The sequence below is a fragment of the Schistocerca cancellata genome, chromosome 1, assembly GCF_023864275.1.
Source record: "Schistocerca cancellata isolate TAMUIC-IGC-003103 chromosome 1, iqSchCanc2.1, whole genome shotgun sequence".
Lineage (NCBI taxonomy): Eukaryota > Metazoa > Arthropoda > Insecta > Orthoptera > Acrididae > Schistocerca > Schistocerca cancellata.
Genome location: NC_064626.1, coordinates 1,047,289,165 through 1,047,315,325, shown reverse-complemented (window position 1 = coordinate 1,047,315,325; position 26,161 = coordinate 1,047,289,165). Strand labels below are relative to the sequence as shown.

General features: G+C 39.8%; 1 protein-coding gene across 1 annotated transcript in view; it reads left to right on the top strand.

The window, feature by feature from the left end:
* The first annotated feature begins 2,087 nt into the window (after positions 1-2,087).
* The window catches only part of LOC126125300 (DC-STAMP domain-containing protein 2), a 288,281-nt gene continuing 264,207 nt past the window's right edge, over positions 2,088-26,161 (top strand). Inside the window, exons 1-3 of the mRNA XM_049915133.1 lie at positions 2,088-2,112; positions 2,277-2,337; positions 3,021-3,121. Coding sequence (XP_049771090.1) covers positions 2,088-2,112; positions 2,277-2,337; positions 3,021-3,121 — 187 coding nt within the window. The remainder of the gene's footprint in view (positions 2,113-2,276; positions 2,338-3,020; positions 3,122-26,161) is intronic.

Here is a 26,161-nt window from a genome sequence, read left to right as displayed (position 1 = left end):
TTTTATTGAAAGCAATAACAACTTTTTCTCATCTGCTGGCCTGCTAAGCCTAACACATCTGAGGGTTCTCTTTCAGGGTTTATTCCCTCAGCCTTTGAAGGTCCCTCTTCACCACAAGGCAGTGGTTCCACTCCTCATTTGCCCTTAGGAGCGAAAGGGTGCCTCCTCCACCAGCTGTGCCATACCAAAGATGTTCTTCTCCGCCATAGCTGCCGTTAAGGACTTCGCCTATCCCTGGCAAGGGTTGATAATGGTAAGGAAAAAGGAGAGGTTTAGGATAGGATAGGAGACAGGCTAATGATAGGTCATTGTTTGGCTCCTCCTCTTTAGCCTGTCCAGCATGGGTGACCATGCTGGTAGCTACGCTACCGCCGGCATAGTCCTCCGGATCCAGAGCACGCAAAGAGGTTTGCACTGATGGTGCTATGTTAAGGTGGTGTCCCCTGATAGACCTGCAGGTGACAATGACTACAGAGGAGAGGATGAGTGCTTTGAGATTGAAGTGGTTCGGTCATGTGAAGCGAATGCACCCAACTTGATCTCCACACCAGTATTTGGAGATGGAGGTACCAGGAAGAAGACCAGTTGGGTGGCCTAGAAAGAGATGGAAAGACCAGGTTAAGGAAGATCTCAAGAGGAGAGGAGTAACATGGGATGTAGTGAAGAGGGAAAAGCTGTACCAGGACAGAAACCAATGGAGGCATATCATTCATAAAGTTCTTACCTGGCTCAATGGAAGGAAATCCTGATGATGATGATGATGATGATGATTTGGGCTTCTGATCTGCTGTTTCCTCTTCCTCAGCTGTGAAGGATGTCAAATATCATGTTGGAGTGTGGAATTCTCTTTTCTTCTTAGCTTCCTTATTCTTATGGTTACTGCCGGAGGTTCGTATAATTCTGACTGTCGAGTGTGCTGAGTGCTCTGTGAGTCACTGGCATGTTACTGTATTTCTGTCATCAAATCAGTTGGTAATAATTCTACTGCTGGTACAACCAGATTTTGTACCTATGTAATGGAAACTTTCATTGGAAATGCTACACAAGATGCCAATTTAAATGGTCCAGGTATTCATTTTTCTGGTAATGGGAGTGTCACATGTTTAACTCTGTTTTAGTTTTGGAAATAGCATTCCAAGATCTGCTTATACAGTTCTCTCTTATCCCTAGAATTTCTATGCAGCCCATGTCTTGTGAAGGGTTCCCTAAGTAAATGGCCTGTTTCAATAAATGTTACATGTTTAAAACTGCTAAATATTTTTCTTAGTTTTCAGTTTGCTACCCAAGTATGAAAATCAGTAACTGATGTCAAATTGAAAGAACCAAGTAATACTTCAAGGTCAATCTTTCTGTCAGGCTCTTTCAGAAAATCTACATTGAAATCTTCACAAACAATAATTTGCTTTACTCTGTCTGACAGATAGCAGAACAAAAAATCAAGTTTTTCAAAAATAGTTGAAAATTTCCCAATGGGGGTCTATACATGGCTACAATTATAAAAGTGCCATTATTTAGTTTAAGCTCACATTCACATGTTTCTATATGTTGCTCTACACAAAATTTTTTACAAGGTGTACAACTTTTGATTCTGCCATTTTTCCCCAACATTTGAGGCTTTAATGAAACAAATTGGTTACACATCTATCATTCAAAGTATTTTTGATTGCTGGCCCCTACTTTCTCCCATCTTTCGGGTGGTGTACGAATCCCGTTTACACAAATACTTACCATGGTAAATAACAAATTATCTTGTATCATAGTAACAAGGTTTCACCCAAACTTATTTATAGGTACACTCATATTCAAATGTGGAGCTTAATTGTACTCATGAATATGAAATTAAATTGTTATATCACGTATACTGGCAGCATTGAGAAATGGTTTGATGTACATCAACATGTGCCAACAGCTTCTGAATGGAGTTGAAGCAGTCACATACATTCTAACTCACTCTACAAAATGACTTCTGCAGCAAAATAACTGTTCATGGCGGCTTCTGGTGGCATTTTTTTTCTTTCTTTTTTTTTTTTTTTGGAACTGCCTTAGGCTTTACCTCTGAATCTAAGCTCCAGACACATTTTTGGACCATGGAAAAAAATGCCTTGCTTTTGGGTAAGTAAGAGTAGAATGAATAGATGAGAATTACTAATAAAATTCTTGTTAAGTAATTGCTAATTATGAACAAAAGTGTAATTTTATTTGAGTAAATGTATAAGAGTATCAAATCAGTAGTGTTACGTCTCTCATTGAACTCTTGAGTTTGCCAACTAAAACAGCTTCAGGGTATGACACCACAGTTCTGCATCCATCACTGAGGATTTGTAGTGATACTGCCAGGTTAGTATTGTTACAGACTATAGATCCAGTGGAAAGTTTATGGTAAGTGTGTATTACCTGTTTTGACATTTAACAGTGGCACAGTGATACCATTTAAAACTAGTGGAACGTTTGGCAAACAATGGAAAATGTATGTTGGGAATTGCTAGGGGTGACAGGAAAACAAATGAATGATACCAGGGAATGACGAGAATGAAAGATTCAGGTAAGGCTGTAGTGACAATGGTCTACAGATAGGTGGGTCATGTAGTGGTAGATGAATGAAGAAATTCTTTGCTGGAGTCCAAGAAATAAGAAAAGACTGAGACAAGATCCTGATGAAACATAGGCTTACATTAGAAAAACAAGCAGGAGTAGTGTGGATGCATTTTGCTGAAGACCACAGTGGGCAGAAGAGTCAAGAGGAGAACTTTACCGAGCAGTGAATGTCAAATTTTTGCTGCTGCTGCTGCTGTTGCTGATCCGGTACAAATGGATAAAAAAAATCAAAGTGCTTTGCAGTCCACATCTTTTCTGTGTAACTCACAATTCTGTAGTCATTTTGCAACATTTGAAAATGCATGGAACTGCATAGTTTTGAGACTCCTTTTGATAAATAAACTGCAGGAATATTCTTTACATAAAAATTTTTCTTTGGTTTTCAGTGTCAGAAGATTTGTGAAACACTGGTGTTTCTGTACCAGATGGTGCCAACCTGGTACTCGCTTTGGAAAATTTTGGCATAAGCTGTTGTTTTATGGTACACTTGAGAACTATGTAATGACAAGCTGCCTTGGATTTTTTGGTAAGGAAATTTAACTAACAGACTGAAATTGTCATTATATTTCAACATACAAAATAAACTGCCTGTCAAAAAAATGGAAGCACATTGAGAGGGTATGTGATATTATTTCAGGGATTATAAAACCAAATCCAATATACAGTGAACTTACCAGTACACGCTAAATTAACTTGTTCTTTGACAGGAGGTACAGATGTCAAGGGCTTACAGTGTACTTGGTGCACCATAAGGTCATCCTTCCTTGTGTTGGTCAGACATGGTTGACCGGAACTTTGACAATGAGTATACCCGCTCTCACGTTCGTATGCAGTCCACCATTGGGCAACTGTCAGATCCAGATGCTGTAGTAAATCTGGATACCGCATGATTCTACCAGCTGCACAAATGGAGCCCCACAATAGGGCCCCTTTCAAACTCTGTTAGGTGCTGATAATGCTGCCACCTTTCTGTCCTTGACTCTCTTCATGCCATTTGTACGCCATCCACCCATAAAGTTCTTAGACTTCTTCTCTTCCTAGCATATAATCAGTGTCAGAACAGCAACTATTATGTCAACGTGAACTAATCTGCATTTGACCAATCAGTTGTGAGCAGGCAATGTTAAGTAATGGATGTGCAACCGTAGTGTGACAATGTTGTTGGGTCACAAATTGCAGTAGATTGTCCAAGGCGTTGTCCACAATGTTTTGAAGATGAGAAAAGTGTGCGCAAAGTTTGTCCTGTACTACACCTTGACTCCCAAACAAAAACAATGATGCATGGATGCATGCAGTGACTTCATTGGAGTGCGAAACATGGGCAGTTCTTTTCTGGAAGAATTCATTACTGGTGGAAAGACTCCGTGTTATCAATACAAACCCACTACAAAACAACAAAGTGCAGGAATTCACATGTAATGACAGTGCTTTGATGACATGACCGACATTCCAGCTAATTTGAAATGCAAGTTGAACAGCAAGTCATCCATACATTATTGATTCATAGAATATTCATAGTAATTACTAGAATTTCTAGACTTTTCTTAGACTGAGGTACAGGGTGTATATAAAGTCCGGGAAAAATTTCAATTATTTATTGCACAAGAACTAAACATTGTACAGATGTCATACATATTGCATTTTGAAGAGAGATTCTGAAAGTTTTTTTACAACATTTGATATGCACGACACACTGATTTCATTGAACTTGTTATGTCTCTTGTATACTCCACATTCACTTCACTCACACTGGGACGTCCACTTCTCTTTGCCGGGCGGAAGCAACCTGTTGTAACGAATTTTTTGTGTCAGTGGTAAATGGCCTTCCTTGTTGGTGGCTTCTTACCATACTTGGTTCTAAACATCTATTGAACAGCTGTAGCAGACTTGTTTTTGTCAAACTCCAACACACAGAAAGCTTGCTACGAACCTGAACTCGCCATGTTTGCTACTAGTGCTGACTATCGGCAAATTATCAAACTTCGCTGTGGTGGTATACATGGAAAAAAAACTTTCTGGGTTTCTCTTGAAAATGGTATATGTATGATACCTTTACAATGTTTGGTTGCTGTGCAGTAAAACATTGAAAGTGTTCCCAACTTTATGTACACCCTGTATAAGTATTGGACATAATGCGCCATACAAGGTTATTTGTTAAGAGATAGGTGTCTAAAAAGGGGATTTGTTTGCAAAGGCTTTAGTTTACAGTGACATTTATGATTTTGTCATCAAACTATTGCCATTGTTTATGTAATATAAATTTTTCTACTTGATAATAGATGTCACCATGACATTGTGTGTCATGCGAGTCAGTTCCAGTTTCAGTGATAGTTAATAGTGTTATAGAAGTAATTACAATATAGAGTACTGATATTTAAATTTAACAGGATGCCAAAATGTAAAAGGGGAGATCTTGCGAATGGCGAATGAAAAAAAAAGAAAACAGAAAGAGCACCATAGAAATGAAATAGGTGACTAGTAAGAAACACATTCAGCTTCTCAACAAAAGAGAATGATTAGATTGAGAAAGAGCTTAACAGATGAACAACACCAAGAAATTAGAGGAATTGGTCGAGTGATTCACACAGCTACCAGACAGCTGTTGAAGAAACAAACTTACAAAATGAATAAAAGGTGTTACCATGATTAAGGGTCATGAAAGTCAATGATTATAAACATGTGACAAAACATGTCAGTGAAATGTGAAGCAGAAAAAGTAGAGATTACAGTGTAGCATGTGTCGTATTCATTTACGAACACAAATGTGGATTGAGTGTGGCAGTTCTGTGGTGCCAATGAATTCAGTAAAGAAACACCAACAATGCATTGTATGAGTGGAAAAATTCAATTATTGGCATTGGAAGTACCTCTACCAGAATTTTTACGTTATGTGACTGGAGAAACTCCAGAATCAAAACATTTTCTACAGAACATGTGAGCATACAATGCTTGCTTTTAAATGGCATCACTTGGTGCTACTTTCTTGAGCAATATGGAATATGAATTAAATTTTGTGTTTTGGATTAAAGGATATCATACGGTAGGACCTTTGTTACCATTGCCAAATGAAACTCATGAATTTTTACAGTAACACAATTGCAAAAATTCGTGAGTTTAGTATTAGGAGACAAACAGACAGAAGTCATTCATTGCCACACAAATATGACTGCGTTAATTATTGAACATGCAGAGAATTTTGCATAAATATGATCAATTATTTCACACATTCAAAACAGCATTGGATTGAATGCCATCTGATGAGCATAAAGTGCTGATCCGAGCCAATAAACGACCTGTTGGAGAATATGAATGTTGGTATAATGCACATCATGTCAATGAAATTGCTGTTGTAAGTATGGACAGTGAGTACACAAGTTGTGACATTATTATTATAAAGAAAAAGATGAAAGAAAAGGATTGCATCGGATTGCTGCAACACATCTTATGGTGCTCTTCAATATCCCTTAATTCTTGTGAGAGGAGGAGACAGACACAATGTAAATTTAAAACAAATAAAGCAAACAAAGGTGTAGAAACAAAGAAAACAAATGACTTCAATGGAATTTTGTGTGTTTTGCAGAATGATCAGAGACAAGGAAGAATACAGTCATACTACTAATTCCCATTGTTAATTTCAAGAGTTTTTAGTTGATGTGCATGTGAAAATAGAGGCAGAATGAGTGATACTCGTTTTATTTATTTAGTTATTATTTATTTGTCCCGTACATCAAATCAGTACAATGGCTTGTACAACTGATATGGGATAAGTCAATACAAATATACAGTTTACAGGAGTCTAAAATAGTAAACAAGAACACAGAAGAATGATTATTTTACATTACCTACAAATTATGTTACTTAAAGTTACAGCTTTACAGAGAATTGTTACATGATGTGATGTGACAAAATTGACTTAATAACATTCAGCTTTGATACATTATCATGCACTAAGACAATTTTGATTCCAAATATTCCTGGATGGTATAAAACCAGTCTTTTATTAAAAGAGATTTCACCGTCTGTTTGAATTTATTTATTTCTTGGATTTCTTGTATAAAAGTTGGAAGATGGTTATATAATTTTATTCCCATGCACTTGACACCATTACTGTACAGTTTTGTTGAGTGGGGAAGTATTCTTAGAGAGATTTTTGATCTTGTGTCATCGTGGTAATCCATATTTTTGCTAATTTTGTTGATACTTTTTTTGGTAAAGAATAATAATTCTAGTATGTATTGGCATGGGAAGGGCAAAATATTTAGTTTCTTAAATAATGGTTTACAAGTGTCTCTTTGTTTATTGAACATAATTGTTCTGACTATCTTCTTTTGCAGTTTGAATATCTTAATTGATTCGAATTTTGGTCCCAGAAGATGATTCCTTAGTTAAGTACAGAGTGAAAGAGTGCATGGTATATTGTGGTTAGGGTACTTGTGTTAGTGACGTTCCTTATTGATCTAATCATGAAGCATACTTTACTAAGTTTTGTGCTGGTAATGTCAATGTGCCTTTTCCATGTGAGCGTATCAGTAATAGTGACCCCCAAAGAATTTTGTTTCATATTCAAGTTTAACATTATTTTTTCCAGTGATATAGTTGGTAGTAATGGATTTCTGTTTTGGGAGGTGTGGAAGGTTATTCCAATTGTCTTTTTTTGCATTAAGAAGCAGCCTGTTACTTTGAAGCCATCGACTTATTTGATCTGTGGTCCTATCTATATTAGATTGGAGAATTTGTTCAGGCGCAGATATGAGTACAGAGGTGTCATCAGCAAACAAAAGGGTTTTTGTTTCTGGTAGGCTGTGAGGAAGGTCATTTATGTAAAGTAAGAACAGCAAGGGGCCCAGGACGGAGCCTTGGGAAACGCCTTGCTTTATGGTTTGTATGGAGGAATGTACAGTGCTAGCTGTACCTGAGAGCTTAGTTTCATTTAATTCGACATACTGCTGTCGATCTTCCAGATAGATTTTAAACCAGTCATAGGAATTTCCTCTTATTCCATTGGAATGCATCTTTTGCAAAAGTATACTATGATTAACCATGTCGAAGGCCTTTTTTAGATCTTGGGAGATACCTATGGCTGAGAGTTTTTTGTCCACAAGCTCCAGTGCATGATCTAGAAATTCTTGTATTGCATCAGTTGTAGCTTTCTTACTTTGGAAGCCAAACTGAGCAGGTGACAGGATATTTTCTTTGTCTAGAAAGGACATGATTCTGGTGGCCATTATATATTCAAATACTTTACTAAAAGTTGAAAGCAGTGCAATGGGTCGATAATTACTGAGATCCTCTTTGCTTCCTTTTTTCTGGACAGGTATAATTTTTGCAATTTTGAGCATACCAGGAAATGCACCATTCAGGAATGAGAAGTTTATTATGTGGGCTAGGGGTTTACTGATAACGTTACTGCAATTATGAAGGAGGAAGCATGGAATTTGATCTTGTCCAGCAGATGATTTTTTTTAAAAATGTTGCTATGCAGTGTCTTCTCTATTTCAATTTCAGATGTAGGCATTAAAAATAGTGTCAGAGCATAAGTTTGGTTCCAGTTGTAAGGGACAGATATTTTTAAGATGGTTAGCCATGTTTTCTACTGTTTCTGTAAAGTAGTTATTGAATTCCTCTGCTGTTTCTTTCCCACTGGAGACTAATTTTCCATTTATTTTTAAGGTAATATCACTTTCTAGTTGTTTCCCTCTATTAGTATTCATATTAATAAGTTGCCACATGCTTTTGCTCTTATTTGATGACAATTTGAGATAGTTGTCATTCTGTAGCTTTTTGGCTGGGTTTACTACGTTCCTTAATATCTTTTTATATAGAGTAAAGTACGACTTAAATGCTTCACTACTGCGTAGTTTGGATTTGCTAATGTAAAAAAGTTCTTTTTCTTTGTGATGATCTAATGATTCCTGGAGTGATCCAGCTGGAGAGTTTTCTATCTTTGTTGATACATTTTGTTTGTAAGGGAATGTGGCAATTAAAATAATAACAGAAAATATCCAAGAATGCCTCATATTTGCTGCCTACTGTTTGAGCCTCATATACATTTTGCCAGTTTTCATTTTGTATATCAAAGAGGAAAGTATGCATGTGGGTTTTATTGAAGTTTCTCCTCTGTACAGTGATTTTATTGTGTTCGTGACTGTTATTTTGCAACCAGACCTGCATAATTAATGCATTGTGGTCTGAAAATCCTAGTTTGACGGAGGATACAGTACAATTTATATTGCTTGCTTCTTGATCCAGACAAGTGGTACTGTGATTTGTCATCCTGGTTTGAGTGTTGACCATTAGGTCTAGGTTGTAGCTGCTTATAAAATTTTTAATGCTTAGATGGATAGTTTTCTGAGAGAAAATCTATATTATAGCCACCACATATTAAAACACTATATGATTTTCTTTTACTTAGATTTTCTATTACTGGTGCTAGATTTTTGTAGAAAGTCCCTATGTTACCAGAGGGTGACCTGTAAAGTGCTATTATATAAACATTTAGATCTGTAAGCTCTACACCTGACAGTTCTATATCTTTTTCAATACTATGTGAATTGCAAATATCAAGAGGTGTAGCAGTAATGTTGTCTTTTGCAAATATGCAACTACCTCCACCTTTGTAAGATGTTCTTGAGAAGTGACCTACGAGTTTAAAATTTGGTATCACAACACTTGCTATTTCAAAAGACCTCATGAAATGTTTATTAATACATAATATCTGTGTATCTGACAGTTCACTTGCACTTGATAACAAAATTTCTACTTCATTAAGTTTCTTTTTGAGCCCTTGTGCATTATGGATGTATACTCTTACATCAAGAATTTTTTTGTTTAATTTTTTTATACATTGGTGAGGAGGTTCAGACTTTACCTTATTTACTACAATATGCTGATGGAGTCCTTTGCAAGTTTTATGGTGTATCTTTAACTTGTTTGATGATGCTATCTTTAACTTCTTTGGGGATGCTAAGTTTTTTCTTTCCTCAGAGGGGGGTAGAAAAAAATCTTTTTTTTTTTTTTTTCCTTATTGAGTTTCGATTCCCCCTAAAGGGGGCGGGCTGTAGAAAAAAATCCTCCTTCTGGGGTATATTGCGCCGTGATCTTAAATTAACACTTACGAGTGTAGCTGCTGCAGTCCTTTGTGGATCTTCTGATGTCTCCTCTTTCCAGCTTTCTTCGTTCTTGTTGAATTTGCTTTCCTCATTTTTGCCTGTAAGTATTTCAGGAAGCTGATAGACAGACCTATTTCGTAATAGTCTTTCTTTAATTATTTCACTGATGTGTTCGCGCATAACACTTTTTCTGTCGTAATTAAGGTGCATTCCGTGTTTGGTGTGCAGGTTTTGATGTAGTTTACTTATGTCCAGTACATCGCACTTTGCGTATTCTGCACACAATTTCTTAATTTTGACGTTAGTTTTCCTAATTTCTTTATTAACACACGATCTGTAAATTAGGCCGTGTCTATGAGGCACAGTGGCTACTATTGTGTTCCTAGATTTATTCACTTCTAGAAAGTTCTGTAGCATTTTAATGCAGGCATCAGCTTCATTTTTAGCTATGTCATTCGAACACGCTATACTTACTATAAAGTCATTATCCTGTATTGTGTTCATCTGAAGATCAGTGTCTACAGGTTTCACTATGCTAGTCACTGCCGTTTCTCGATTTTTCCCTCGGAGCATGCTTGATAGATTTCTGCCGTGGCTGTCGGCAAGCAAGAGAATACCACACTTTTTCCTTAATGATATGTGTTTGCCCTTACCACTGTTTCCAAGTTTACTGTTGGTGTCCGAATTACAGGTTTTTACAACGTCACGATCATTTGTACACTCGTTATGACACAAGACATCATATTTGTTTTTATATAAGAAAGTAACACTTTTAACAGTTTTCGTGATTTGAGACCGAACTTTTTGCGACACTGCTATCCACTCGGATGATTTCTCACGTGCATCTTGTTTCACTTCACACGAATTTTCCACTGTTTGTACTTCGCCGATTTCTTTCTTCAGTGCAGCTATTTCCCTTTTTAAATTATTGACTATGAATTGTAGGCTTGAAATTCGTTCGTTTAGGGTTGTACTTTCTGCTTTACAATTTTCACAGGTTTTCTTTTTAACTACATAACTATAACTATTTCTCGTGTTAAAATTTCCGACTTCCACACTCATGGCCATCTTGCCAGATGAACTGACAGAACTAAACTAAACTAAACACAGAACTAAAAGAAACTGTGTACAGAAGAGCACATTCATTTGAGAGAGGCAATCAAGAACAATGGCAATGTTGACAACATTGGGAGCCTTGTGAATTTACAATCAACTTACATCAGGAATCCATGATACACAAACAAATAAACACACAAAGCCATGACCTATGTAAGAAAGTACAGTCACAATGATTTCTGCGTAACATTCACTTGCAATTTGTCCTGCTGGAGATCAAAGAAAAAATGATTCATGAATAAACTCCAATGAACTGCCATGACATAGTAGCTCGAGTTTTTCAACAGAAACAAATAAGATTCATAGATGTGACTAAAAAATATAATATTTTTGGAAGTGTTAGATGTTGATATACATAAGTGAATGGCAAAAATAGGGATTGCCTCATTCACATAATTTGAGCTGGCTGGCTTTGTTTGGGGGAAGTGAGGGTGATTTTTCTAATTCTAAATATAAATTTATTTAAAGTCAAGCACTGATTTTAGGAAAGAACATACACATGCAAATAAGCTATCATGCAAAGCTTAGCTGTATTAGCTTGCTTTTAAAGATGAGATAGAGTACACACACACACACACACACACACACACACACACACACACACACACACCTGGGACTGTGGGATGAGGGGTGGTAGGTATATTGTCTTGGCATATAATGTATGATAGGGTCCAGTGGGAAGCGACACACACTGGGGATGTGAACTGGGAGGAGGTGACAGGATGGAATAAGGGGAAACTGTTGGGGGGAAACTGTTGGGTGGAGAGTATGGGACAGTGGATTAGCAGAGATTGAGGCCAGAATGATTACAGTAGTGGAGGATGTGTTGTAAGGATAACTTCCAGCTCCATGGTTCAGAGAAGCTGTCGGTGGAGGGAAGAATCCAGATGACCTGGGTTGTAAAGCAGCCATTGAAATAGAGCGTGTTGTGCTCAGCTGCATTTTGTGTCACCAGGTGGTCAACTTTGTTCTTGGCAACAGTTTGGAAGTCGTCATTCATTCTGGTGGACGGCTGTTTGGTAATCATACAGGCATGAACAGCTGTGCATTGCAATGTTTGCAGCAGAGTTTCACAGGTGGCCTGGCTCCTGATGGACTAGGATAAGCCTGTGACAGGAGTGGAGTAGTAGGTGCTAGGTGGTTCGATTGGGCAGGTCTTGCACCTTGGTCTGCCACGTGGATATGATCCCTGTGGCAAGGGTTTGACAGTGGAAGAGTCATAGGGAAGAGCTAGGATGTTGTGTAGCTTGAGTGAGTGATGGAGTGCCAATTTGGGTGGGGGGGTGGGGGGGGGGGGGTGGAAGACGGGCAGGGGATGTCCCTCATTTCAGGGCAGAGTGAGAGATAATCAAAGCTGCGGTGAAGTGTATGGATCAGTTGTCTCAGTCCAAGATGAAATTGCATGACAGGGACACTCCTTTGTGGTTGATCCTTTGGGTTGGTGGGAGAATTGGGAGTGAGTGAGAATATGACATGGGAAATCTGATTGTGGAGTAGATCTGGAGGGGTATTGACTGTCTGGGCCTTCAGCATACTGGGCCAGAGAGTTCTCATCACTGCCGATACATTGTCCACAGGTGGCTGGGTTGAATGGGAGGGATTTTTTGGTGTGGAAGTAATGGCAGCTGTTGAAATGCATGTATTGTTAGTGGTTAGAGCTATCGGAGGGGTGGAGGTCAACATCCAGGAAGGTGTTGCTTTGGATACAGGAGGACCAGGTACAGCGGATGAGAGAGGTGTTCTCCAGTAGTGTCGATAGGGTGTCTTGGCACTGAGTCTAGATCATAATGATATCACCCATGAACCTGAACCAGACTAGGAGTTGGGAGCTTTGGGAGGCTAGGTAGGTTTCCACCAGATGGTCCATAAACAGGTTGGCATAGGAAGATACCATGTGGCTGTGCTGAGAAATTCATTTGTATACTTTCCCTTGAAAGGAAAAGTAGTTGTGGGTCAGGTTATCATTGGTAATGTATATAATAAATGAAGTGGTGGGTTTGGAGTCTGAAGGACATTGGCAGAGGTAGTGTTCGAATGCAGAAAAAATCATGTGCATGAGGGTTGTTGATGTATAAGGTGGTGGCATCAGTAGTGAGTAGTAGAGTTCTAGGAGGTAGGGGAGTGGGGCTAGTGGGAAGGTAGCGAAGGAAGTGGTTAGTATATTTGATGTGGGAGGCTAGATTTTGGGCAATTGGTTGAAGCAGTTGGTCAGTGAGAATGGAAATTCTTTCAGTGGGAGCCCAATGGGGCACCCAGAATTGTTGGGATTGTGGATTTTTGGGAGTGTTTAGGAGGTGGATGTGCAGGGTATTGGAGTAGGAAGGGGAGGGACTCACTGGCAAAAGCTTCTGGATTTTAGTAGGGATTGGAGGTTATGTTGGACTTCGGGGATGAGATCACCCTGGTAGAGTACGTAGGTGGAGGATTCAGACAGCTGGTGGAGGCCTTCCATCAGGTATTCACTGTGACTTATCATGATATTGGTGGAGTATTTGTCTGCAGGGAGGATGATTAGGACGGAATCTTTTTTCAGATTGTGTATGGCTGTCCTTTCTCCTGCTGAAAGGTTAGTGTTCTTAAGAAGGTACCTGAGGAAGGCTGGTGAAGGCAAGTTGGAAATTAGGAATTCCAGGAAGATGATCAGGGGATTGTTGGACGGGAGGGGTGGAGGGTCATGGTTGGATGGTGGTATGAACTGGGGGAAGCAAGATTCAGTGTTGACATTAAGTTGGCTTGGTTGGAGGGATTGGTGGCAAAATAGTGTTTCCACTGTAGCGATTGGGAGAAGGAGAGTAGGTCTCCAACATGGGGTTACACTTGAGTGCAGAACTGAAGGTGATGCCTTTGTATAGGACTGAAACTTTTATATGACTGAGGATTTTGATGGAAAGGTGAACAACAGTATTTTGCATTTGCTTGGGCTCTGGGATTTTTGGGTGTTGGGAGGGAGCTCTTGCCAGTTAGGCAGGGTCTGAGTGCTATGGAGGATTGACAAGAGGGTTCACATTGAGTAGGACGGGTGTTCACGGATAACGGTGCCCCAAGGTGGGAGTAGAATGTTAGCAACTTGGACAGTTTATGGAGGTGGAGGTGGTGTCTTGGAGTGCAAAGGTTTCTATTTTGGAGAAGTTATGTGTGTAGTAAGGACTGTACAGTAATAGTATCTTGCAGAGAGAGTAGAGGGGATTCTGGAATACCTAGGCCATGGAGAGATATTTCTACAGTATGCAGTATGTGAGGGACAGGGGCTGGAGCAATCTGAAAAAGTGAAGATTGTTATGAAAGGAAGGATGGAGCCAAGGGAGGGGATTTTTATGGTTAGGCTGTTGAGGGTATCCCATGGGTTTTAGCCAGGTTAAATGATACTTTTCTAAGCTGGTGCAGAAAGATGGAGCAGGGATCCACTAGGGTAGGGATGGTATTAGGGTGCAGGAAATGGGCAAGTGAAAGCGTTAGGTGATAATAAGGGTAACTGGATAATTGGGGAGTGAAAAGAACAGAAAAAAATGTACTGGGAGCAGTAGGATTGTTTTGTGGTGTGAGGATATTTGACCATGCATAAGTTATTGTCATGCATGTGAAAGAGGAAACTTGTAAAATTCTTGCAGGATCAATGAATGAGGATGGATGGGTGAATTTGGGATGAAATGTATTTAGTTGCTGGAAGTTGGTATATCAGTGATTCAGTGGACAGGTGGTACTTAGAAAATGTGTGGTGCTTTCATAACACCAGCACATGGTGCTATAGGTTGTCACAAAAGTCACGCATGACCACATTGGTCGGCACTGACAGATCATGTCCATAACAGAGGCAAGCGGAAAAACGTAAGAATAGATGCAAAATGACAATACAGGAGAGACAAAGGGGTTGTGATTATATTCAGTAACAAAGCAGGGATGACACGAAGTTTGGAAGGAAGGAAGAGAATCACTAGGCAGTATAAATGTTGTAGGAAAGTTCTTGTAGAGGGTAAATACTTTTGGATGAAGGGAGAATACTCGCCAAAAAGCAGAAGCGTTGAGTTGTTGAAAGGCACAAATAAAATAAAGAAAACTTACTACTAAGCCAAGACACACTATCAAAATTACTTCAAAACCTCAACAATTTCTCCCCCATCTGCTTGACCTGGTCCTCCTGTACCCTAAGTGCCACTTTCCTGGATGTTGACCTCCACCTCTCTGATAGCTCCATCCACTCCTCTGTTCACATTAATCCTACTAACCTCCAACAGTACGTGTACTTCAACAGCTACCATCACTTCAGCACCAAAAAATCCCTCCCATACATACTAGCCACCTATGAATGACATATCTGCAGTGATGAGAATTCCCTTACTCAGACTGTTGAAAGCATCATGAAGGTCTTCACAAACAGGTATTTCACCTCAAACCTATCCACAGTCAACTTTCTCATGCCATAATCTCACACACCCCTAATCCTCTCACAACCCCAAGAATCAGCTACAAAGGAGTGCCCTTCTTGTCACCCAGTATCACTCCTGACCGAACAACTGAACCTTATCCTTCACCAGGGGTTTGATGATCTCTCATCCTGCCCCGAAATGAGGGACATCCCACCCAAGATCCATCCCACCCTTCCTAAAGGGTTCCATCACCCATCCAACCTACACAGCATCCTAGTCCATCCCTATGCCTGCCTCACTCCTAACCTTTTGTCACAGGTATGATATCTATGTGGCAGACCTAAGTGCAAGGCCTGCCCAATCCTACCACCCAGCACCTCCTACTCCGGTCCTGTCACAAGTTTATCCTACACAATCAGAAGTGGGGCAACCTGTGAGAGCTGCCACATTATACACCATTTCTGCTGCAGACCCTGCACAGCTGTTTATGATGGGATGGCTATCAACCAGCTTTCCAACAGTACAAGTGGCCACAGCCAAACTGTTGCCAACAACAGAGTTGACCACCGGATAGCGCAACAAGCAGCTGAGCATAGTATATATAGTCGTTGCTTCACAGCATGTGCCATCTGGATCCTTCCCTCCACCACCAACTTCTCTGAACTACACAATTGGAAGTTATCCTTACAACACATCTTCTGTTCCCATAATTGTCCTGACCTCAGTCCCAGTTAATCTACTGTCCCTGCACCTTCCAACCAATAGTTTCTTCTTCCTCATTCCTATTAACTCCTCCTGACTCATATCCCCATGCTGTCTTCAGTGTGCATCATTCCCCCACCAACCCACACAATTGTGCATTACATGCCAAGCCCATATACTGGCCACCCCACCCTCCTGCATTCCTATGCAGCAAATCTGTTATCTCCCTCTGAACCACTAGCCACTCACCCACAGTCCCTCACCCTACCTCCTGCCTCCCTCTCCCTCTACGCAACCCACCTGACACTGCCGCATCACAGCCAGTCCACCTGTCAAAATGCAGCATTAGACCACCGTACACCATGTAGGATATAGGTGTGTGTGTGTGTGTGTGTGTGTGTGTGTGTGTTTGTGTGCTCCAACTTGTCAGTGGATAACTCCAAAAGCTAACAAGTTTTCTTTCTTTTGTGTGTGGCCATTGAATTCAACACTGCTGCTTTTTGGTGGGTGATCTCCTTTAATCCAGAAGCTTAGCTTTAGTTACATCATGTTATCTATGCCATAATAATAATAAATGTTCTTCTTCTTGTGTAGGTTAATTGCCATCTTTAATAAGGCTGTTACACTTTCTGCTGACTGGTTTTTTCTCCGCAAGGTTTATATTGTAACCTACGCTTTGAGATCATGGACTCTGTTGTGTGCAGAACATGTCCCTTTCCTTCATTTCTGGCCTGTGTAATGTTTGTTTCTATCAATTTTACAGTTAATACCATTCTTGTAGCTGTTCCTGGTTTTATACTTTCTGCTCCAGTCATTTACAGATCTGAGGAACTTTGCATCAGATTTTCCTATTGCCTAAAATCTTTCTTTATTGGAGCCATGCTTTGTGCTCTGTACGCAGTGCAGGAACTACCACTGTTTAAGAAATTCACTTGTGTCTCTTTCCTCACTTTCCTCTAGAAGAAAGTTGCAATTGGCCCATCTATTTTCTGATAGGTGTTTGTTTTTTTCTTTTTAGAGCTTTATTTTCTTCATAGCTTATGTCACAGCAGAGCTACCAGAAGTGAAACATTTGCTTCATATACTTCACCAATAATGCTGATTTTTGACCTCACTGGTGAAAGTCATTGTTTTAGTTTTAATTATTGACATATAGCTGCCTTTCAAACTTGATTCTCACCATTTTGTTACAGACATACTGTGTTTGTGTCTCACTCCCTAGTTTATATCTATCTCTAGGCTAACTGCTTTCCATTGTCTATAAAGATTTTAGTATTAGTATAAATACTTTGAATCAGTTGGATCAAGTGTGTGGATAGCCTATTCCCTGCATTATCTCCTTCACATTCCCTCCATGAAAGCAGTACCTTTTGTTACGTTCTGTGTTGCCTAGATCACAGTCATAAACCTTATCCTATTTTCCACGTGATCCCCTATAAGTTCTTTCTTTCAAAAACAGAGCATTTAGTGTAGCAGAGTTATGTGTTCCCTGTATCATATTAACAATAAGTGTTGTAATGTTTTAACTGCACAATACTTGCACATTTATATCATTATATGCCATCCACTTACTTATTTCCAGTTGGCTACTTATTTTTATTCATTTTTCTTTGTATGGTGTAGAAACAGCTGCAAAACAAAAACAAGTGTAATGCATATTCGAAATGTTCGTACTGTCTGCCAGATATTTTATTTCTGTGGGTAGAAAAGCAAATAAATTTTTAGTTGTGTAATTTAATTCTTTTTGTGCCAGAGGTACACTATGAGTGGATAATGTGGCACTTATTTAACTTTTGGTATAGAAACAATGGAAAATCTGGGATGGAATAACAACATGAAAATGATTACTACCCACCATATAGAAGAGTCATTGAGGAGCAACAAGGGACATTGTGAAAAGACTGCTAGGCATTGTTATCTGTTAGACGCAGTCCATCTTCAGATTTAGAAAAATACACATACGTTCATACATACACAACTCACACACACGTGGCCTCAGCACCCAGACGTGACATTGGACAACTGTGATAGAGCCGCACATACATTTTTCTAAATCTAAAGAAGGATACTGTTCACTATCCAAGAATAGTTGTAAATGCATTTTTAAATAATTCTGTCTGCTGCTCAGTACCACGTGGCAAGCAGCAATATGCCTTAATTCATATTGAACACTATAATATCTGAGTTGGAATAACAACAATATGAAATGCATAGACCATCACCCACTTCACAGATTAGGTGCCAAGAGCAGAAAAGTACATTGGAAAAAGACTGCTAGATATTATTAGTTGTTGGACTAGGTCCTTATCTAGACAACAAACACACACACACACACACACATACATACATATTCATACATGCAGAGCTGCCACACTTGATAACCATCATCTACAAGTGCCAAGACCTGAATGCAATTGCATCTGGAGTGACCAGCTGCAGTATCTTTTCAGGGGGGGGGGGGGGGGGGCGGGAAGGAGGAGAGTGAAGTAGAGAAGGGGAAAGGACTATTTGGGTGTGCTTGCAGGATAGAAGGTACATGCAGAGCTGGAGTTGGAGCAGGGAGGATGGGTGGAGGACTGTGGCTAGCAAAGGTTGAGGCCAGGGGGTTACAGAAACAAAGGATATGTTGCAGGGAGAGTTCCCATCTATGGATTTCGGAAAAATTGGTTTTGGTGTGAAGAGTCCGGTGTCAGAGTCTTTGAAGCAATTATTGAAGTCCAGTACATTGAGTTGGGTGACATGATCAGCAACTGGGTGATCCAGCTATCTTCTGGTCACAATTTGGCAGTGACTATTCATACAAACAGACAGTTTCCTAATAGTCATGCTCATGTAGAATGCAGCACATTGGTTGCAGCTAAGTTGGTAGATCACATGGGTGCTTTTACAGGTAGCCTTGCCTTTGATGGGTTATAAGTTGCCTGTGACAATACTGGTGTAGCATTTGCAACAAATTCCGAGTTTGAAGTGTAGCGAAGCTCCCATATTAATAGATACAGAAAGCTGGTTGAAACCTGAATTTGATAGCACTGAGATTTTTACGAAAAATTTAAGTGCATATCAAAAGGCTCCCCCCATGAACCATGGACCTTGCCGTTGGTGGGGAGGCTTGCGTGCCTCAACAAAACAGATAGCCGTACCGTAGGTGCAACCACAACGGAGGGGTATCTGTCGAGAGGCCAGACAAACATGTGGTTCCTGAAGAGGGGCAGCAGCCTTTTCAGTAGTTGCAGGGGCAACAGTCTGGATGATTGACTGATCTGGCCCTGTAACACTAACCAAAACGGCCTTGCTGTTGTGGTTCTGTGAACGGCTGAAAGCAAGGGGAAACTACAGCTGTAATTTTTCTCAAGGGCATGCAGCTTTACTGTATGATTGAATTATGATGGCGTCCTCTTGGGTAAAATATTCCAGAGGTAAAATAGTCCCCCATTCGGATCTCTGGGCAGGGACTAATCAAGAGGACGTCGTTATCAAGAGAAAGAAAAGTGGCATTCTATGGATCGGACCATGGAATGTCAGATCCCTTAATCGGGCAGGTAGGTTAGAAAATTTAAAAAGGGAAATGGACAGGTTAAAGTTAGATATAGTGCGCACTCTATGTACTAGAGTTTTAAGTACCCCATTCCTCTGTGAAGGGTGGTGGGAGCTGTCTGCGTGCAAATGCAGATCAGTGTGCATTGTCTTCTGATGCACCCCATGACCTAGGGTGCCGTCAGCCCTTCTCTTGACCAAGACATCAAGGAAATGTAATTTATCCTCCATTTCAGTCTCCATAGTGAATTTGATGGTGGGGTGTATGGAGTTTAGATGTGTAAGGAAGTCAAGGAGTTTATCCATACCACGTGGCCAGATGACGAACGTGTCCACGAGGAATGGGGTACTTAAAACTGTAGTACATAGGGCGCACCTCCAGGAATTGGAACATCTGAGAACTGTATTTCGAAAAATTGGGTACTCACAGTAGCAGATTCAACGTGCTCTCCACCCAACCACTACAGCACAACCTTTGGAGATGGATGACATCACGAGGGAGGAGATAGGCACTGCGTTTATTCCATATACAGGTGCACTCTCAGGGAAAATCGCCCACATTTTGAAGAAACACTGGGTCGGAACTGTGTTTTGTCCTCCGAATAAAACTCGTGCACTGGTGGGGAGCGCCAAAGATGACCTCGGTTTGAGGAAGGCCGGCGTGTACCAGATTCCGTGTCAATGTGGCAAGTCGTATATTGGTCAGATGATGCTTACCGTCGAGGATCGATGCCGTGAACACCAGAGGCACACTCGACTGATGTATCCGAGATCCGAGCAAGTCGGCAGTCGCTGAACATTGTTTGTCGGAAAACCACGCTATGGAGTATGAATGCACGAGGATTTTGGTACAGACATCGAGATACTGGGACAGCATTGTTAGACAGGCCATCGAAATTCGCACCAATGACGACCTCATAAACCATGACTGTGGCAGTTGTGACAACCACGGCGGACAGAGCCATCACACCGTTGTCATCTCAGACGCCGTTTCAATCTGTTCCACCATGCGATCATGATGCGGGGCGCAGACAGCGGAGGGAGCGCGCCGTGGGCGGAGGGTATTTAAATCAGCCGCCGCCGCAACCGAACCCAGTTCCCTCTGAGCAGCCATAGCGTATGGATCTCCATGCTGGCATGTTCACAGGAGCTCAGTCCATCAGTTCACCTGATGGTGGCGACATGTATGATCGCTGAAATATTGTGCCCGTTGGACACGGTAGACCGGCAGTACACCCGTGGATATTTTGATTATCAAATACGCCGGGAGAAACTCAAGAATCAGATGAAGAAATTGATGAAATGTATGATAAGATAAAAGAAATTATTCAGATAGTGAAGGGAGACGAAAATTTAATAGTCATGGGTGACTGGCATTCGGCAGTAGGAAAAGGGAGAGAAGGAAACGTAGTAGGTGAATAGGGATTGGGGGTAAGAAATGAAAGAGGAAGCCACCTGGTAGAATTTTGCACAGAGCATAACTTAATCATAGCTAACACTTGGTTCAAGAATCATGAAAGAAGGTTGTACACATGGAAGAACCCTGGAGATACTAAAAGGTTTCAGATAGATTATATAATGGTAAGACAGAGATTTAGGAACCAGATTTTAAATTGTAAGACATTTCCAGGGGCAGATGTGGACTCTGACCACAATCTATTGGTTATGAACTGTAGATTAAAACTGAAGAAACTGCAAAAAGGTGTGAATTTAAGGAGATGGGACCTGGATAAACTGACTAAACCAGAGGTTGTACAGAGTTTCAGGGAGAGCATAGTACAGTGCTAGTAGAAATCCTAGGGTAACAGAAGAGATACTGAATTTAATTGATGAAATGAGAAAATACAAAAATGCAGTAAGTGAAGCAGGCAAAAAGGAATACTAACGTCTCAAAAATGAGATTGACAGGAAGTGCAAAATGGCTAAGCAGGGATGGCTAGAGGAAAAATGTAAGAATGTAGAGGCTTATCTCACGAGGGGTAAGATAGGCACTGCCTACAGGGAAATTAAAGAGACCTTTGGAGAAAAGAGAACCACTTGCATGAATATCAAGAGCTCAGATGGAAGCCCAGTTCTAAGCAAAGAAGGGAAAGCAGAAAGGTGGAAGGAGTATATAGAGGGTCTATACAGGGGCGATGTTCTTGAGGACAATATTATGGAAATGGAAGAGTAGGCAGATGAAGATGAAATGAGAGATATGATACTGCGTGAAGAGTTTGACAGAGCACTGAAAGACCTACCGTATTTACTCAAATCTAAGCCGCACTCGAATCTAAGCCGCACCTGAAAAATGAGACTCAAAATCAAGGAAAAAAAATTTCCCGAATCTAAGCCGCACCTGAAATTTGAGACTCGAAATTCAAGGGGAGAGAAAAGTTTTAGGCTGCATCTCCAAATCGAAACAAAGTTGGTCCACTGTAATATGAGACAATTTAGGTCGAATGAATGATGATACAGCTACAGTAGTTTGGTTCGAGTCGTAAGCTTAGCAGTTAAGCTTTACCAGGTAGCCATTGCTATGCATCAGGCGCTCCGTCCGTATTTATTCGGGTACCCTTCCTTTTTCACGTACTTTGTCTGGTTTGAATTGATTGCTTATTTTCTTTGATCTGATAAGCGCAGTTTTCTTTGTTATAGGTGTTTACGTCACTCTACGCTGAATATGCATTACTGTACTGTGTCATACATTGTTTGTAGTACTCTGATACTGCGCGTTTACGGCCTGTCGCCGATTGCGGCATGGCTTGCTTTTGTGCGCGCTACCGCCGCTTTCAAATAAAAAAAAAAAAAAAAAAAAAGAGAGAGAGGAATAGTCTCATTAGCGAAACAATGGCAACGGACTGCTACTTGTTGTTACATAAACTGCTGTTTTGTTTGATAATGATCAACAAGAACCAAATAATAGACTGCGTATGATAGAAGATGTTCTGAACGAGAATTTAGCGAAAATTTTTCTCCGTTTGAAAATCTTTGCAGGCGCCTCTTTAGTACATTACATTCTACACAGAAATTAGAGTCATCTTAGATTTAAAAATCTAGTCAATTGCCTCGCTTCATTTCTGACTGTATCACTGTTTAGCATAAGAATAATACGAATATAAACATGACATGATATGTATATTCTTCCGTGTTTGCTGTTGTCTCACTCTAGTTTTGTGGTTTATTACACAGACAGGATTTAAATGAGATAGCAGCAAACACGAAACAATACATGGCAAAATGTTTATATTCGTATTATTCTTATGGTGACGAGAATACTGCATGTGATTCACAATTTATAAAAGTTCCTATTAGCAACCATCTCTTCGCACAGATAGGAAAAAATTCAGAATGTAGAGTTGGCCATATTGACAAACATCCTAAACATTCTTGCCAGTCGGGTTTTCGTAGTACATTGAAATGTTGCTACATTCGAAGATGAACAATACGGAATTTGTATTTACTTCGTTGGATAATGTATGAAAATGCAGTGGTTGAAACTCGGCGCGGAGAAGAAAAGCTTGTCTTCACCTTTTTTTTTTTAATTTATTTACTGACACAGAGGTTTTGGCGCCAGTATTTATCTCAGTCTTCTCAGAAAGACTGGCTGTATAATCAGTGAATTACCTAAAAGAAAAATCCGTGTTGCTAACTACTTGGTCGAGAGCACTTACACTTTGGTTGGTTACCCTAGTTGGGGATATACACATCACATGAAGATCGTAACATTCCATGAAATGTTTAAAATTACACTGACCATCACCTTCTGTAAGGAAATTGATATTAAAATCACCACAGATTATGACCCTTAAAGGTTTCCTTTTTACCAGTTTTTCTAATACTGTTGTCAGATTTCTATAAAAGGAGCACAAGCTGCCTGAAGGAGACCTGTAAAGTGATATTACTTACACACTGATATCTTTGATTTCAACCCTGATAATTCTATATGTTTTTCAATAGAATGACAGTTGCATATGTCCAGTGATGAAGTTGCAACACTGTCTTTTAGAAATATGCAGTTACCTCTACCTCTGAAGACTTTCCTTGAGAAATTATGCACTATTTTGAATTGTGGTAACATAACTGATTCTGTTTCAAGAAACTTCATGTAGTGTTCAGTAATACACAGTATTTGGCTATCTTGACAGTTCACTGTTGATACTCATTAAATTTTTTAGCTCATTCAGTTTACTCTTAAATCCCTGTACATTATGAAAATATATTTTTGGGGCAGAGTCATGTTTCATGCCAATCAATGCATTTAAATGAGAAAATCCTGGCCCTGTTTCATTAATTACAACTAAGTGTTTGGATTTATTTATAGCATTACTGTGAGTCTGAACTTTAACTGACATTGTTAAGTCTGATCTTTTTTCTAGGAGGGGATAGCAAAAATCCTGCTTCTTTGTTGTAGGCTGCCTTGGCCTTGAGTTAGCACTGACTGTGGCTGATGCTCTGTGTGCCATTGCTGTTACTGGTAACTCATGATAGAGCTGTTGGAGTCATTGCTATGGCTGCAGTAATTGTAGGAAACTTTGCTTTTGCTGTCCCTTCCTAGTTTGTTTTGTGGTACTCTTTCTGTTGCTCCCCTTGATGGCACCTCTTCATCATCAAATATCTGCACAGAAACCACTTCTGCACCAGAGAAAGAAGAAGGTGTCCTGTTTGATTTATTAGATTCTGTTGCTGTTTCTTATACTGTTTCTGCCAATGTTGATGTCAGTCCCATACAAGGAATTACACTGTTCGCATTCTCTCTGCTTGCAATGATTTCATCTACCATTTTACATATGAAATTCTTTCCTTCATAATTCAAATGCATTCCGTGCCTGGTATGATGGCACCTGCCCAGTTTGCCTCCATTGAGGACGCTGCATTTTCCGAACAAAGAACACATTTGTTTTGAACCTTCCTGGCAGATTAAAACTGTGAGCTCGACCGAGACTCTAACTCGGGACCTTTGCCTTTCGCGGGCAAGTGCCAGTCCCGGTCCAGCACACAGTTTTAATCTGCCAGGAAGTTTCATATCAGCACACACTCTGCTGCAGAGTGAAAATTTCATTCTGGAAACATCTGTTTTATTTGAATGTTAGTTTTTTGTATTTCTCTGTTCACATGTGAGTTATGCATTAAGTCAATTCTGTGTGGTATGTTGCAGCAGTTGTATTATGGTGTTTATTACATTCTAGAAACTCCTTTCTTTCTGCTATGCAGTTATCTGCTTCATTTTTGGCAACATTGTTTGCATCTGCTATATACATGACAAAATCTTTTTTTGTTAACATTTTGTCATGCAGATTGGCACCAATAATATTTTTCATTGTTGCTCCTGGCTTAACCATACTTGCTGTGTAACATTTCCTGCATTCTGTGAAAAGTCTTGTCACATTTTTGCCATTGCTGTCCGTTAAAAATAATACACTACCATCATATTTGTGATGTATGTTTTTGTTAACTCTATCTTTCACATTCGTTTCATCATTATGTGCAGTGGATGGTATGCATAGCATCTCATTGCCACTGTTTTTCCTAATGCTGAGTTTTAGACATTGTCTTACCACTCTGATTGGTTTGAATATTCATTTCCACTTACTGGCAGTGGTTCAGTCTCTTCACCCATGAAAAGAGCTTGAAATATGTTTTTAACCACCAATTGTTTGATGTTTTCACTTTCTGTTTTTTTTTTTTTGTGTTCTTACTTTTGTTTTTGTATGATATTTTAGTCCACTCATTTGAATTTGTAAACGAAAAAGAAGTGGGACCTTTGTTTGCATATAGGCTCTCTTACTTCTTTCGAAGTTTTGACATATCATTACTCAGTGCACTTATGGTCAACTGAAGGCTAGAAATACGCTCATTTAATTTCACAATTTCAGTCCTACAATTTGCACACACTTCACTTTTACAATCATTATTCTCGTTTTTTGCAGGAACACTTATCATTTGCACACACAATGCCACCATGTTCTTAACTGCCTTCTTTGAAAACTACCTAGAACAGATAGTTAGGAACCCCACTCACAAAGGAAACATATTGGATCTAATAGCAACAAACAGACCTGACCTCTTAGAGAATGTCCGCATTGCAACTGGTATCAGTGACCATTTTGCAGTTTTGGCAACAATGATTACCAAAGTACAAAGGTCAAATAAACTAAGCAGAAAGATTTATATATTCAGTACATCTACATCTACATCTACATGGATACTCTGCAAATCACATTTAAGTGCCTGGCAGTGGGTTCATTGAACCACCTTCACAATTCTCTATTGTTCATATCTCGTACAGCGCGTGGAAAGAATGAACACCTGTAGCTTTCCGTACGAGCTCTGATTTCCCTAATTTTATCATGGTGATCGTTCCTCCTTATATTTTCGCATGCAGAGGAGAAAGTTAGTGACTGGAATTTTGTGAGCCGATTCCGTCGTAATGAAAAATGCCTTTCTTTTAATGATGTCCAGCCCAAATCCTGTATCATTTCTGTGACACTCTCTCCCCTATTTCGTGATTATACAAAATGTGCTGCCTTTCTTTGAACTTTTTCGATGTACTCCATAAGTCCTATCTGGTAAGGATCCCACATCGCATAGCAGTATTCTAAAAGCGGACGGACAAGCGTAGTGTAGGCAGTCTCCTTAGTAGGTCTGTTACATTTTCTATGTGTCCTGCCGGTAAAATGCAGTCTTTGGTTAGCCTTCACCCCAACATTTTATATGTGTTCCTTCCAATTTAAGTTGTTCGTAATTGTAATACCTAGGTAT